Below are 15,273 nucleotides of genomic sequence, written 5' to 3'. Positions count from 1 at the left end.
CAGAGGGTAACAGTATTTTCAAGATATTAAACATGAATAGAGAGAATATTCAAAAATAGCCCCAAGGCTTCTAGCAGAGAAAGCTTGGGGTGGTGAAACAGCTTTCACCGATGGCAAAAACAGTAAGTGTTACCACTAAGTCCCCAGTGTACAAAAAGTAAAGGACATATCTGAAAAGTGAGGGAAGCCAGAGATAAAACTGGACCCATGGAGAAACAGAAATTATTTCTGTCTTGAAATAATAAAGCAGAGATTTCAGTTAAGAGCTGGTCTGAGAATTTTTTTTTCAATTACTACCAAAAATAACTTATTTGATGTCACAATATGAAAAGAAGACTTCAAAGTCACGTATTTGTTTATTCCTCTTTTATGTTACACCTGACAATTTTCAGTTAATCTGCAGTGACTCAAGATATAAGAAACACAAACTCATGAGCTGTTTTTTTCTCCTGTACCTTACTTTAGTAGCTGCCATATTTCAGAAGGAGTGAAGGAAAACAGCAGGCTAGCTGGAGGTGGGGGGCGGGGTGGGGAGAAAGACTTTCATTTAGCAGAAGAATGTTTTTTCACTTCTTTTTTTCCAGGTACTGAGCAAAACTGCACTAGAATATACTGTATATCCAGGTTCTAGAGGCGTAGGAACCCCTTGGAGCTTCTGCAAGTGCACCCCACTTGCACACTGTTTTACCATACAGGGCTAATCTGGTCTTACCACTGCACCAGGCATCAGTCCCATCTGGCTCCCAAGTCCAGATTTCTCATCCAGTCCTGCCATCTGAGCTGCAAATGGCTGGGAAAAAAAAAAATAGATGGGTAATTTTAGCTGGAAGTCGTGGTTCACAAGGCAAAAATCCATGTAAGCACATTTTCATTATTTACCTTGGCTTTGCGGTGCTAACAACTAAATTCTTGGTTTAATCATTAAAAGGGAATTTGTGTCTCCTGTAAATTTGAGATGTTTAAAGCTTCACCAGGTGAATCAATCATATTGTCCGCTTACTATTCTGACTCTCTTTCCACTTTAACATCAAATAAATGGGAAAGTTACCCAAAAAGAGGAAAGCCTCCCATGAAATTAAGTAACTTTTTTCATGACCTGCAAATCTAAATCACACATTAACTTGACCTGAAATATTCCTTCATGTCTTCTAAACCTTCCTTTTGTTTTCACTTGCTGTGCTTCAATGTTCAGAAATATCTTCATGTAAAAGGAAATGTAAGTGATTTTATGATTGCAAATTGGAATTTTTAAGCATGTTGTCCTCATCCAGTAAAGCTGAAAGCCACTGCTGTTCCTGTCAATTCACAGAGACCAGTGAGTTAGAGCAGGGAGTTACTGCAGTGCCCTCCTCCTTCTGCAAGCACATTGTTGAAATCAAGTTTTGTTTTGCTTCACTCAGAGCCAGATCCTCACTCATGACACGCCAGAGCTTACAGTGGCTGAGAATGAGGAACAGCCCCCAAATGCAGATTCAAGTCATCTAAGATTTACTGTTTATTCCTCATCAGATTGGTCTTCAAACACATTTTCCACAAGGTTGGAAATTGCCTAACTTCAGAGACAGGAATACAAACAAAAAATGTATTAGATCTCTGGCCACACCTATTCTTCCATATTTTCTGTTGGGCAACAGCCTAACACCCATTATGCTGCTTCTGTGATTCTAGGAGATTCCTGTCTGCTGAAGATATTTACTTGGGCTGCATCTCCTGGATTCAGGACTCTTTGGAAATGTGGTTAAGTCATGAAAAGCTGCCCAAAGTTGCAAGCCATTAGCCTAACATGACTGTTTCAGATGTTTGTCAGTGTAACTCTTTTTTTTTTTTTTTCCAGAAACATTGCTGGACCAATGGAGTGAGAAATCAAAACAGGTATCTTTCAAACAGCAGTAAATGTGGAACCGAATATATTTGAGAATTTTAAATATCTATTTAACTATCAGTCTTAAGTAGTGTCCAATAGAAGGAGGAGGGACAAAAAAGAAGTCTTGCAGAACACTTTGCCATTGTATATTGCTGGTTAGCATTGCTTTTTACAAACAAAATTCTTACATAAATCTTCTCAGTGTTGGTCTGAATACTTCCAACAAGAAGCAAAATCAATCGCATTTTCATTTCTCTCACTAGTTATTTTCTTATTTATAATTCATCTTACTTTTCTCTTTTCTATATTCCTAATTTGGTGCACTATTTTCCCTGTAACATTTCTCAGATCCCTTGGCTTTAAATAAGCTGGAAGTAACAGAACCCCAGTGATGGGTTTAGATTTGGGCAGTTTGGCTTTTCTGAATCCTGAAACCCACTTTGAAAGGGGTGTCCTTTCAGAGGTTTCTCACATTCAACTTGTCCCAGATTTTGGCAGAATTGTTTGCTGTTGTCCCTCATGACTGGAAGAACTGTAGGCACAGCGTTCCATGTTGACTGAATCAAAAGGAAGGATACAATTCCTAATTATATCCTGTGGATATGATCCAACACTCACTTCACCTTCTCCTAAAGCAAGTGTAAAACTTACCCTGCTGATTCCATCTGGTCCTGGGTGAGTGGGATGCCCTGGAGGACCAGGGTCACCAGGCTGGCCAGGGATACCGGGTTCACCATCAATTCCTTGAGGACCACGAGGACCCTAGAAAGAAAATCAGAAATGCCAAGTGTGCAAAGGTGTTCATTGAAACCATAGGAACTGGTAAACAACTGCCTCTTTGTGACAAACCTGGGTTTCTAAAGATCTTCAAACAAATAACATCCCTCAAAACCTGTTCCTACCCTCGGATCAGAAGCATTGGCTAAAATTAATTATTAATCCAAAATATAAGTGAATTGCAGTAATTTTTGTCACAAGCTCTCTTAGAAACTCAGACCTCCTATCAGTCCATACCAGAGCATACTGTTCCTGAAAAACTATTTGGCTTGGCACACAATACAGAATAAAGTGAATTTACTTCTAAAATACATACAGCTCAGATCAGAGCACGTGCACACACACGTGCTTAGGAGCCTCCAGCCTAATGCTGGATTTTTACAACCTACTGACATCATGAATGGTTTAGACAGCTCATACAACTGATGAATTCTCAACACAGTTACAAATACCAGAAATGTAGAGTAAGTTATCTGGTGTCAAAGTTATCTATAGCTAATATTTGCAGAGTAGGCTAGGAGCCCCATCCTGTGTTTCTCATTTTGATCACCCACTCTTGATTCCTAAACTGCATTCATCTTAATTCATGTAAGAATTAAAATTAAATACAGAAGCAGCTAATAAAACATTAGTGGAACAAAATCAGTGCTAACAGGGCCAATAAAGACACACTTCAACCATAAATAAAGATGTTAAAGTGATTGTCACTACTGATTCTTTCATTAGAATAAAATGCTTGACTACAGCGAGGAGAAGTTTCATTCTATGTAATGAGCTCTTCTATTTTAAGGATCCTCAAATATAAAACTTCAGAAGCCTGGCTCAGCGAGTCATCTTTAGAGACACAGTTAATAATCAGACAGACTGCTTGTATTTCCATGAGATGAGGACTCTGTCTGCAACACATTTCAGTGGAATTACTGTCTGAACTAGTATGGTTTCTACTCGTCTGGTTTGCAGAATGAGTTGTGAATAGGTGGAATTCTGAAACAAATGAGAAGATTTGTGCATGACAGATGGAAGTGGAAGGTTCTAGTGGAAAACTTTATTATTTAATATCTCTGTTTTAAACACAACTGCACACTGCCAAACCTAAAAGTGCTTACTGTTCGAATGAGGAATTTATTCTCAAAATAAAAAGTAAAGAAAGTTAAGCATTACAGAAAAAAAAAAAAAAAAAAGAAAACCAGTTGCCTAAAAAGGATTTAGCACTCTTCTGTATGACTACTGATTTTCTATATTTAAACAAGAGATCTTAACAATATCTAATCCAGAAAATGGTCCTTTCTTCATTTTTTTTCTAAAAAGGACCTACTCTTTATTCACCAAAAATCAATCTGCTTTAAGATAAGTGTATGTTTGTATTTGTAGGTGGCAACTAACTAGTGGTATATAAACAATGAGTGGGTTTTTAATAAAATCTTGATTACAATTTTATTTATTTTGTATTGTGCATCTATATATTTGTGCATTTCTATATTTTAAATTGTGCATTATATGTATGTTTCATTATATATATATTTCATTTTCTTTCACCAGCTCAAGGTCAAAGAGGTTGGGGGGGGGGGGGAGGAAAACATTCTCACAAAAGCCACGAGGTGGCACCGTTTAAACACTCAATTTCCTCGTTCTGGCCCACGGCTGCTGCTGGTCAGGAAACTATTAATGGGATTGCTCTTAACAGAATAAAAGGAAAATGCATCTCGTGGCAGAACACCCTCAAACTTCTGTCTACTTAAACTGCTACTGCAATTACAGTGGTGTGTAAATCCATACAGAAAGAAAAACATATGAATAGTTCTGAGGATACCCTATTTGCTGCCTTCACAAGATCATTTGTAAACACCTAAAATGTTATTATGCTCCAACACCCGCCCTTACTAGATGAGTTTTGCAAATCTAGACATGTCATTCTCTAAATGACTCTCATTGTTGCACTAGCAAAGCATTTAAAGTAAAAAATACTCTCATACTCCTGTATTCATTTTACATCCAAGGGTCCTGCTTTTGTAAAAGACAGAGATCCACAGCAAGGGTGAGTTTCTTCTGCTCACTGGTCAGCAGGAGCCCATTTAAAGAACAACCAAAAAAGAAAATAATCAATAATAATCTGAAGACAGAAACAAACAGCCTGAAAGCGTGTAGTGTTTTTGCAACATCTCCAGTCAGTGATGCATTTACCCAGACTGATTTTGTAAAGGCAGTCTGTACTGTGCAGGGTTGCCTGCTCCATGAGGGGTTTTCATAATATAAACTGCAGGTGTGAGCTAACATTTCTTTTATGAGTAAAAATAAACCCCCCTGCCCTAGCAGTCACTGTATCTAACAGCAGTGCTCTTTGGTCTCAGACCTGACACACACACAGCTCAGTGGAACCTTTGATGTAACATTTTCAAAGGAGCTGACTGCTTCTCAATCCCTTGATACTCCTTGAAAGCAGAATAATAACCCGTGTCAAAGGAACTCGAAGGTGTTTACAACCTTTTGGCATTTTAGGTGCTCGCAGCTACCACTACCTAGAGACATGCAAGGGATGCTCGGCAGGGAATCAGAAATTATTTAGAATATCAGAGACAATACTGCACATTAGGAAAGCACTTCAGACACAGCCTGATTCAGAAAACACAGTCCAGGTTCCTCTGCACACAAAAAGACTTCACAATTACTCCCAGATTTCTTTTAAGCATCTTAACACTCATTCTTCAGACAAGTGTCTTAATGTGATCTAAAGAGCAGCAGCGGCTTGGCAGTTGTCTCAAAGAGGCTACACACTCACTCCACTGCTTTAGAAATGTCATTTCCATCTACAGACAACAGGCACACACTGGAAGAACAGCTCAAGTGTCTGTTTTAGGCTTATGCCTAACCTCAGTATTGGCTTGCTCTCTCCTGAGGGATAGGAAAATATCCACATTGAAATTGCAATGATACAACTCCAAGATCTGCTTTTAGCAGCTTCTGCTCTTTGACCTAGCTTTTTCAAAAGGAACATGTCATCTTGGGTATTTTCAGTTCTTCTCTTTGGCCTTTCTGCGGTTCTCCACATGCAGACACTGAAATTCCCTTGTGAAGTCTCTATTTCCACGGAGCAATCCTGACTATATTATTCACCAGCATACCAGCAAATGTAGTCATGTATTAACTCCTGTTAACTTCCTGAGCTTTGTCTTTTCTGAAATGCTCTGGGCCACACAACTCACACTGCTTCTGCTGCACAGGAGTCAGCAGCAAATAGTCAACAGGTTCAGAAACAGGGGAACGTGATGTTCCAATTTTGTCTGGGAATGTTTGTTGAGAAGGCACAGCTTTTAGTGGAAATAGTGCTAAACCTCTGTCAGTTCTCTCAAAGCATTCATGTTTCAATCTAACCAAGGAATGGTGAAACAGAAGCATTTTCCTGCTTATTACCTGATTCCTGGAAAATAGGAGGACAGTTTTGGTAGCTCTAGAAGACATAGAGATAGCTTAAAGACATCTGATCTTTTGAGGTTAGTTCAAGTACTTTATTTCTGAGATATTTAATAACTTACAGGTCTTCCCTTTGGTCCTCGTTCTCCTCGTGGACCTTGTGAGCCTGGAGGTCCCTAAAAGAAAGACCAGAAATATTAAGCACCTTTTAAACTAGCTAATGATTAATAGAGCTCTGAAAACATGAAATGCCATATTCATTTTAAAAATTATTTGTGAGAGTTTTTTTTCCACATCTTCATAAAGAAAACAGCTCTAATCACCAGGTAATAAATATTTCTTCTCAATTTTACATTGCCTGGAGGGAGTAGAACCAGGATGCAGAGGTCCACAAAATGGTTTCACCTCCCATGTGCTCCACAGGTTAATTTAGTGAAAGTTTTCTGAACGCTGGAGGCTCTCCACATGGAGCTGTACACAAGGAATCCAGAAGTGCTCCCTCCTCGGCCACAGCTGGGGGAAATTCTGCGTCTCCCTCTATTCCTGCTAGATCCCTGCTGGAGAAGCATTTCCCAGCATCCACCTGGCACAAAGGTCCTGAGACCTGCATGTCCTACAGGCAACTCATCCATCCTCTTGGGATGGGCCGACTTGTGACTGTGACAACCATGCCATACCTTCGCCACCTCAAACCTGATGGCTTTGCAGCCCATACCCACTAGAGGCATGGAAGAGTCCCCCTTCACATCACCCTCTTTCCCCCCCACAATACAAAACAGAAATGGCAAAAAAGTGGTAAATGCCACCATCAGAGAAAGAGAGGAGCGAGAAAGCACTCACGGCTGGTCCCGGGCGGCCTCGTATCCCTGAGACCTGAAAGAGGCAACGAGAATTAAAGTTACCACACCAACATTGTGGTTGTATTTGTCCCGACTGCCCTACAGAAAATTAGTTACTGAAAAGCAAATAACAAGAGAGGAAATCAAAGTAGCTGGCAAACTCTAAGGCTTTTTAGGGGGATGAAAAAAAAAAAAAGGAAAAAGAAAATATTCAGCTGGTTATTGTCTTCCAGTTTAGTCTTTTTATAAGCAATATGAACAAAATCTTGAAAGTATCATTGTTATTGTAAATAAGCAAATAAGTGAATTAAAATTATTTAGGCTCAACCTATCAATTTGTTAAATCTGTTTGTCTTCCCATTAGAAACGGATAAACAGAGATAGTGACATTTTATTTCACCACTTTCTAGATACTGATTTACCATTGTACCTCCACAGAAATCTAACCATAAAAATAAAGATTATAGCAGCTTTAACTCAAAAAGAACTTTTCCCAAAATGCAATTAACTGGAATTTCTAATGTTGCATGGGTGACACAGTATATACTTAATTCCTATTCCTTTCATTCCTAGGATGAACATTCTTGTTGTATTCACTTCATTACTGCAATTCTGCTTTAAAGCACCCAAATGTGCACTTCCAGGGGGTGCTGATAAATGGAGAAAAAAAATAGACTTACAGGTGGCACTATTCCAGGTTCTCCTTTTTGTCCCTGTAGGAAGAAGATACAAAAGCATCAGAGGGCAGAAAAGAAGTGAGAGTACAATTAACAGTACATTAGTTTATCAATGCCATCCCTGTGACTGCCACAAAAACTAAGGTTTCTCTGAGGATACAACTAGACTAAATTTAAAGTACGTGTGACAAATAATTCATAGTGTTTTAATGACTATGGCCGCTGATTAAATGAAGGGTTTAAATTAAAACTTTCTCTAACTGCATAACATACTATCTGATGGAATAATCAAACTAAAAAAATACCATGAAACTTTTGTGCTAGAAGTGCTACAAAGTGCTAGCAAATACACAGGAGTTCTGTTGTTGATTGTATGATTTGATTCATACAAAATGCAGAGCCTGGAGCAGCATTGAGGTTCCATTTCCTCAAGATATTAAATTGAAATTCGTATCATGAAATCTATGGACACAAAAATCCATCTGCAGCCTAGGGACAGAATGATATTGCACAGCTTCAGAGTGAAGGACAATGGCATTTGCCAATTGACTTTTCTGTGAGTGTGTTGACAATGATTACAAGTTACATGAAATCCTTAGCTTTAGACCTGCTGGGGGTAACTGGTTTTTTAAGGAAAAAAAGGGAACTTTGCAAAGATAAAAAATGTCCTGCCTTATTTATCAAGCACCAATAAGGTGGTTACAGTCTACTTATAAATAAATCTAAATTTATTTTAAATTTATAAATTATTTTTACTAAATAAATCCATTTAGAAACCACCTCTCCTTAGGGAGCACTCAGTTTTACTGAGTGGAGATAATTTATCAACTAAAAATTATTTCAGTTGTTTACTGTAGTTTTTGCTACCTTAGAAGCTCATTTATCAGAATGCATTTTAATTTCTCTTGTAAGAACAGATCTCCTCTTTGTTTAATTGCACATGATGAGAGATGCTGCCCACAGAACAGTGGCTCTGGGCATGAACACATCGTCCTCCTGCCCTCTGGGCCGTTCATCCTCGGTACAAAATCCAGCTGCAGGCTTTGAGAGTTCAGCATCTAATGACCCCGTGGTCCCTTCCCTCAGTCTGTGGCAAGGCTAGAAGTGAAAGCACCAAACCACTCAAAGTGGAATTCCTTTGATGTAGACAGCAGGGATTTTCAGCCAGGGGATTCTCTATATTAAGATCAGGATTTTTGCTTGCATCACAACATTTTTTTTTTCCATGTGGACTGCAATCTCCCTAGCCACTGAGGAAGACCAAGAGAAAGAATTCAGTGTTTTAAACAGAGCTTATATATGTTGTCTTTCATGATGTGCTCCAAGGAGATGCAAGAGAGTCTTTCAACAGTTATAATATGTTTGGTGGTTTGTTTTTTTTTTAAAAAAAAAAAAAATTAAGGAAATCTTACCTTTCTTCCTCTACCTATGAAAGAGGAGAAAAGAAGAAAAGAGGAAATTAATGCTTTTACTCTGAGAGACAGAACACAGTGAGAGTTGGGTGGTGTTGCAGCCAGAGTCATCCCTGATCCTGGATGCACAGAGGATGATGTGTTGCCTGCCAGGAGCTGGGGAAATTCCCAGGGACGCACAAACTCCCTCGTTCAGGTGTGAGGAATCAGAACAGCTTGCAATTATGCCCCCTGATTCTCAGCTTTTTTCTTCATTGCACAGAATAACACAAAACACACGGGGAAAGCAGACTATCTTGTGGAGGATTGTCAGGTGCTGCCTGATGATTGAGAGTGAAGTCAAAGGAAGCTTTATTACTGACTCCAGTACACGCAGTGGTGATGGATCCACAAGGTATTACATGGAATTTTTTGAAAGGTAGAGCTAACAGAGGGATTTTTGACTTTTTCTTTTTCAAAAAGCACCTGCAGTATCATGTGCCTGCATTCAGAGCCATGCAGCCACACTCATGACCACAAAAATCCTTCAGAGGAATATTTTATCAATACCTCAAATAACTGTGAGGAATTTGGGAATGTATCCACGTTGCTTTTATATTTGCTGGGTGTACTCTGTTGGTGTTGGCCTAATGCCTCCCAAAACACAACAGGATGCACAGCCTATTTAATAATGCTCACCACGTCTTGCTCCACTGCTCAATTACCTAAGTCCTTACTTTGGTCTTTATCACTGCTTTGTTCTATATTAAGCTAATCAACAGCAATTATATCTCCTGAAGAAATTAATTATTATGCATAGAATGTATTTCTAAGAATTCAGTACACAGTATTATGTGGCATTAATTGCAAGGTAAGAAATTTTCTTTTAGGAAAATTGAGGGGCGGGGGGGTTGCTTTGTTCAAGTCTCTCCAGGAAGAAGCAATGGACTGGAAAGGACATAATCTTTAAGGTATATACCAGACAGGATGCAAACAGGGGGTCAATAATACCTCACACTCTTTTTACTTTTATGTGTCACAAAGGCATCCATGTTTTTACTTTGGAGAAATACTTTACACTATTTACATTTGTTCATCTATTAGAGGGCCCCTGAATTGAGCATTTTATCAAAGAATACACTTGTTATATATAGTTATTTATACAATATATATTTATCTTAATATGTTTATAATATATATTTACCTCAATGTCTTTGAGTTTCAGATGAACCACAAAAAGAAGCCAGAATTTAACTTCCTTGAAATATCAAGATGGAATTCAGATCAACCTTTCAGCTGTAAAGCCATTTGGGCTTATTTCAGATTCATATTCTAAAGAAAACTGTTTCCAGAACCAGCTCTGGTGCAACCCAAGGTGGAAGACAACTGGCAGGTATCTACTGTGGTCACATCTAAACTTTCACCACGGAAATACTATTAGAAACTTCCATATAATGAGGTTTCCTAGCCCTTTGGCCTTTCTGTTCTTTCAAAAAAAAAGCAAACCAGGAAGCAGTCTCACCAATGGTGGGGTCAAAGTCACGAGCAGTGTGGGGACACACGGGGCAGCACTCTCCAGGGGGCACCTGTGGGTTCTCACACTCCAGCAGATCCTGGCACTGGATTTCATCGCAGAGAATTGCTCCGTTGTCACAGACGCAAATTTGGCAGGGTGAGGGCTTCCAAATATCCCTGTTCAGGTACATCTGCCCATTCTGAGTGCAGGCAATTTCTTCAACATCTTCTCCTGGGACAGGGGAGAGAACACATGACACGTTTTCCAACCACGAAATCGAAGGAGCAGGACTGGATGAGGAAATAGCACATCTGGAGCTGATAAGCAGCATCACATACCCGGAGAAATCAGGCCACCAGCATAGCTGGAACTGATACTAAAGGCTTTTAAATATCAGTCACGAGTCTTTCTTATTTTACCACCTTATTTCTTGGTCAGAAAGAAGTAAAACAAAGTCACCAGGGAGAGCACAGTCCTCCCACAAGCAGTGAATGAACCTTGCCTCATGGGTCTTTGGACGTCATTCCAAGGAGCTCCTGCTGATTCCCTGTTTTGTGTCAGTGCCTGGGACAGTGCTGAACAGACATGGCAGTGGGTGAAACAACAAAAAAAAAAAAAAAAAAAAAAAAAAAAAAAAAAAAAAAAAAAAAAAAAAAAAAAAAAAAAAAAAAAAAAAAAAAAAAAAACAACCAAAGAAAGAAAAAAAAAACTAAACAAAAAAAAGACTCATTTATTAGGCAAGGTTTATTTATTGGGGAGTGGAGAATCAAATCCTCCAAACAGGACATTCAGCCACAGTCCACTGGTCCAGCAGCACCCACAGCAAGGATATCTATTGCAGTGTCTCCAGCCTGAGTGACAAGAGGCTCCTCACATCACTTACTTTGCTCAGCATATATAATCCAACTGGTCTGGACCTACCTGATTATCCCAGCACACATAAAATATTTCTATGGATATAGATTAACTACATACAAAATGCCCCTTAAATATTTTACCTATATATGAAAGACTATCCTATGTCACTCTTTATGTAGGATCAGCATGAACTGATTGTATGGATGTGTACTATCCATGTACATATTCACACATTTCTGTGGAGCTCATTCTATTTTATTGAAGTTGCATATGTCATGTTTAACCTGAATGTTTAACCATGAATGTTTAATTCCATTACAGGATGTTTGCTTTCTTTCTCGTCTTAATACTAGTTTCTTTCTTTTTCTTGAATTCCAATTCAGAAATAATTTCTTACTTATCCATTAGAATTCCATTCAATACAGTTTTTTCTTTCTCCTCTGTCACCCAGGTGAAACAACTTCTGTGGGTTGATTTTGCAACTCAAAAATTTCAAAAATTTGACTGATGGCAGCATCTAAGGGGACTAAACCACCTGTTTGGGGACTGTTCTATCCATACTTAAGCCTGTGCCTTCGTTTTCTTCCTACTCTGTAAGCAAACACTCTAAATATCATGTGTTGTTTTTTTTTTTAAATCATGAGGTGAGTATATCTCAGTAACTTCTCCTAAAATTAAGTCTGAGAAAGAATTCAAAAATCAAGTAAAGTGGAAAGTTTTCCCTGCATATTTGATGTTTTGCAGAAGGCCCTAGCAGCAAAAAGAGATTTTTTTCATTTTGTTCCAATGACTATTTCGTCCTCTAAAGGAACACAGGCATCCACAAAACCAATGAACTGTCCCCAGGCTGTCCCTAGACATTGTGAAACAACTTGCAAGCCAAGAATCCCAGTGCCAAGACATTCTCTGAGTCAAACACAGCAAAGCTGTCACTCACAGTCCAAAGTTATTCATCTCACCCCTGAGACGCTGCAAAGAAGATTAATCCTACCTGGGAGGGAGCTCCATCTGATCACACAAACCTTCCTAACAAAAGTGTGTTTGGAGCTGGACAATCCAGTTAAATGCATTACTGGAAATTCCCCATCAGGCCTAATTTCTAACTGATATAAGACTGGGAGTAGGGTCAATTATATATATAGGGTAAATCCCCCTAGTCAGAGACCACAACCATTGTTTTCTTAAGAAAGTCTGTTATTAGTGTAACAATTCACAGTTCTAAGCACGACGAAAGTTTCACTGCTCTATGCATTTCTGCCCTAACTTAAACCAGATGCAAACAGAAAATTGCAAAGCAATAAATATGAGCAGATTTGGAATTTCAGTTTCGTGCCTCAACTCAAGCCCAGTTACTCCATCAATGTCAAGAAGAATTGGAGCAGATGTGCCATTAACTGTTGCCTGCCATCACTAACTTCAGCAGCTCTCTAATAGGAACTCAAACTGCAATTTTCACCAGGCCAGCTCCCCTTCAGCTGCTTTATCACACCAACTGACCAAAGGACTCGAAGAGGCACTGCAGAAGCTCAGGAGGAAATGTTTTCAGTGTGAAGTAAAGACATCAACCAAGCCTGCTGTGTGCAGTCCATTTATGACACTGTGAGAATCGTTTTTCCCAAGCAGCAGATCGCGTTTTGGAAACCGCTCGTCTCACTTCTCCCTTGTGAGCATGACGTCATGGACTGTCTGACACACTCAGCCCTTTCCCCCCAGATGTCTGGCATATGGTCTATGTCTCCTTTAACATCTCACCCTCAGAACTCGTCGTGCTGCTTGAGAGAGCAGCCGCTTGCAGAAATTAAAATTTCTCAGTTATTGAGCCCAAAGTCAGCGTTCTGTCATAACTTCAAATAAACCACATAGCAACCGCTCTGGCAAATCAGAGCTGAGCCAGATGGTGACTGGATTCTGCCTGGGTCCTGCTCAGTGGATGGGAAGGAGGTAGACAAAGGCAGGGGGAAAAAGCACATGCCAGCTTCTAGAAGCATACTAAGACGTCTGCTTCCCTATCAGATCACAGATATGCCGTTTAAAAAAAAAAAAAAAAAAAACACCCCCAAACAAACAAAAAACCACAACAAACCAAACAGACCAACACACCAAAAAAAAAAGAAACCACAACAAAACCCCACACCTCATTATACTGTCAGAAAACACAGTTTCACGTCTTTCGATGTTCGTGTTTTTACATCTTTACAAAGTTTTTTATATCTTTTGATTGTCCAGCTTTAGGAATGGGACTCAGTGATCCTGAGTCCTTTCCAACTCAGTGTATTCTATGATTACGTTTGGTGCTTCTAGTTTTCCTTTCTGCTGTGACTGCATTAAACTGAGGCAGTAACCTGAAAAGAGCAGCTATTTCAAAGCCAGCTCATTTCAAAAGCACATTTTGACATTTTACTCTCAGGCCTGAGCTGCAGACATGTTATCCAGTTACACCCAGATCAGCAAAGACAGCCAAGGAAATCGTTCTACCATTTCCTCTCCAGCTTGGAAATTTGCAAGTTTGTTTTAATTACAGAGACCAAGTTACAAACTCTTTATGTATCACATGTTCTTTTTACCCCTGCAGTTGTAAAACAATATATTGAAGGGATTGAGAAGCAGCTTTGGAAATTCTTAATGTGGCAAAAGAATCTGCTAGCCCATTAACCAATTCCTTTCTTACAGAAAAAAAAGTACAATTCTGATTAGTATTGGACTGACTAAAGAACTTATGGGGTTGCCAATCCATTGAAGCTGGAGAAACTGAGTTCCAAAGAAGTCTGCAAATATAACAGGCAAGGTAGGAGAAATACCCAATGATACATTTGAGGACTCATTCATCCATGAGCTTGCACAACCAACCTTCAGAAAGAGGATTTCAATGAAACACACAGTAAGCACAATGCCATTTTTTTCCTGCTATATATTGATGTGTTGGAGTATCAGTTTTACTTTAAAGAAACTCATTTCTCAGAAGTCAAATAGTTATAGCTAAAGCACTGGATCATCAGACTCAGAGACTACGCATCAACAGCTTGGAAGTCAAAATCTTACCAGGCACTGACATACCCAGGCCCACTTTGGTGTCAACACTGAAACTGTACCAATTGCTGGGGGGTGAGAGGGGCAGGGGACACGATATGGGATCCCAGCCACTAGATGGCTGTCAGCATCCATCAGTCAACACAAGCAAGTGTCAAAGAAGTTCGTGCTTATACAAGGTGTGTAAGGCACACCCTGCTTCGGACAGTTTGTGCTGAGCGTGTTTTCATTTCAAGCGAATCTCTCTCAAGGTTAATTCCACTCCTCAACAAGCCAACAGCAGGACAAGTGTTTTAAAAGGCAGCATATGAAACCATTTCAATTTTTCATCACTAGGTATGCATCATTTTGAAAGCAAAAACTGAAAATTTACTGCTGCTTTGTTTGCTGTTTAAAGTTACTTACTCCACATTACTGTACCCATATTTCTTTCACCGACTTCTGGTTCACATCTTGCATATGAAAAAGGGAAGTAAGGCCTGGGCATGGAAGCAGGTAGAACAAAAAGAAAAAAAAGAAGGAAAATGACACCATAAAAATCAGAAGCAGCCAAGCACCATTACCTCAGCTGAGGTGATGGCAGGTATATGGTGGAAGAAAATAGATCTCTCAATGCCCTACTTGAGGAAAGAAATGGCCCGAGCAAAACATGCAGATAGAAAGGTTTTCTGCAGGCAGGAACAACCTTGGTTTGTAGATGGAAGGGCAAAGGAAAGAAAAGGATTTGACATCAAAGCAGCTCCATTTTTATTAGTCCTACCAACGTGCTAATTAAAGGAGCTTAAAGGCTGACAGACCTACAGCAGGAGAGAACACAGCCTGACAAAGGCAGAGAAGATGATGACCGGTACTGAAAGCACAGTCTGCCAGTTTTAGGCTTTCTTCTGCCAACAGGAACTTCATGATGCATGCTGTA

The 15,273-nt window shown here is 39.4% G+C and overlaps 1 protein-coding gene across 1 annotated transcript in view; it reads right to left on the bottom strand.

Annotated features, from left to right (window-relative positions):
- The window catches only part of COL5A2 (collagen type V alpha 2 chain), a 99,574-nt gene that overhangs the window by 39,497 nt on the left and 44,804 nt on the right, over positions 1-15,273 (bottom strand). The window contains exons 2-8 of the mRNA XM_027884439.1: positions 10,479-10,703; positions 8,978-8,991; positions 7,569-7,601; positions 6,890-6,922; positions 6,172-6,225; positions 2,516-2,626; positions 713-790 (exon numbers count right to left, since the gene is read on the bottom strand). Of these exons, the coding sequence (XP_027740240.1) occupies positions 713-790; positions 2,516-2,626; positions 6,172-6,225; positions 6,890-6,922; positions 7,569-7,601; positions 8,978-8,991; positions 10,479-10,703 (548 nt within the window). The remainder of the gene's footprint in view (positions 1-712; positions 791-2,515; positions 2,627-6,171; positions 6,226-6,889; positions 6,923-7,568; positions 7,602-8,977; positions 8,992-10,478; positions 10,704-15,273) is intronic.

The sequence above is a fragment of the Empidonax traillii genome, unplaced genomic scaffold (genome assembly GCF_003031625.1).
Source record: "Empidonax traillii isolate 1590-97213 ecotype Southwest subspecies unplaced genomic scaffold, ASM303162v1 scaffold145:size929809, whole genome shotgun sequence".
In the NCBI taxonomy this organism is placed as follows: Eukaryota; Metazoa; Chordata; class Aves; order Passeriformes; family Tyrannidae; genus Empidonax; species Empidonax traillii.
This window is presented reverse-complemented; position numbering and strand designations above follow the sequence as displayed.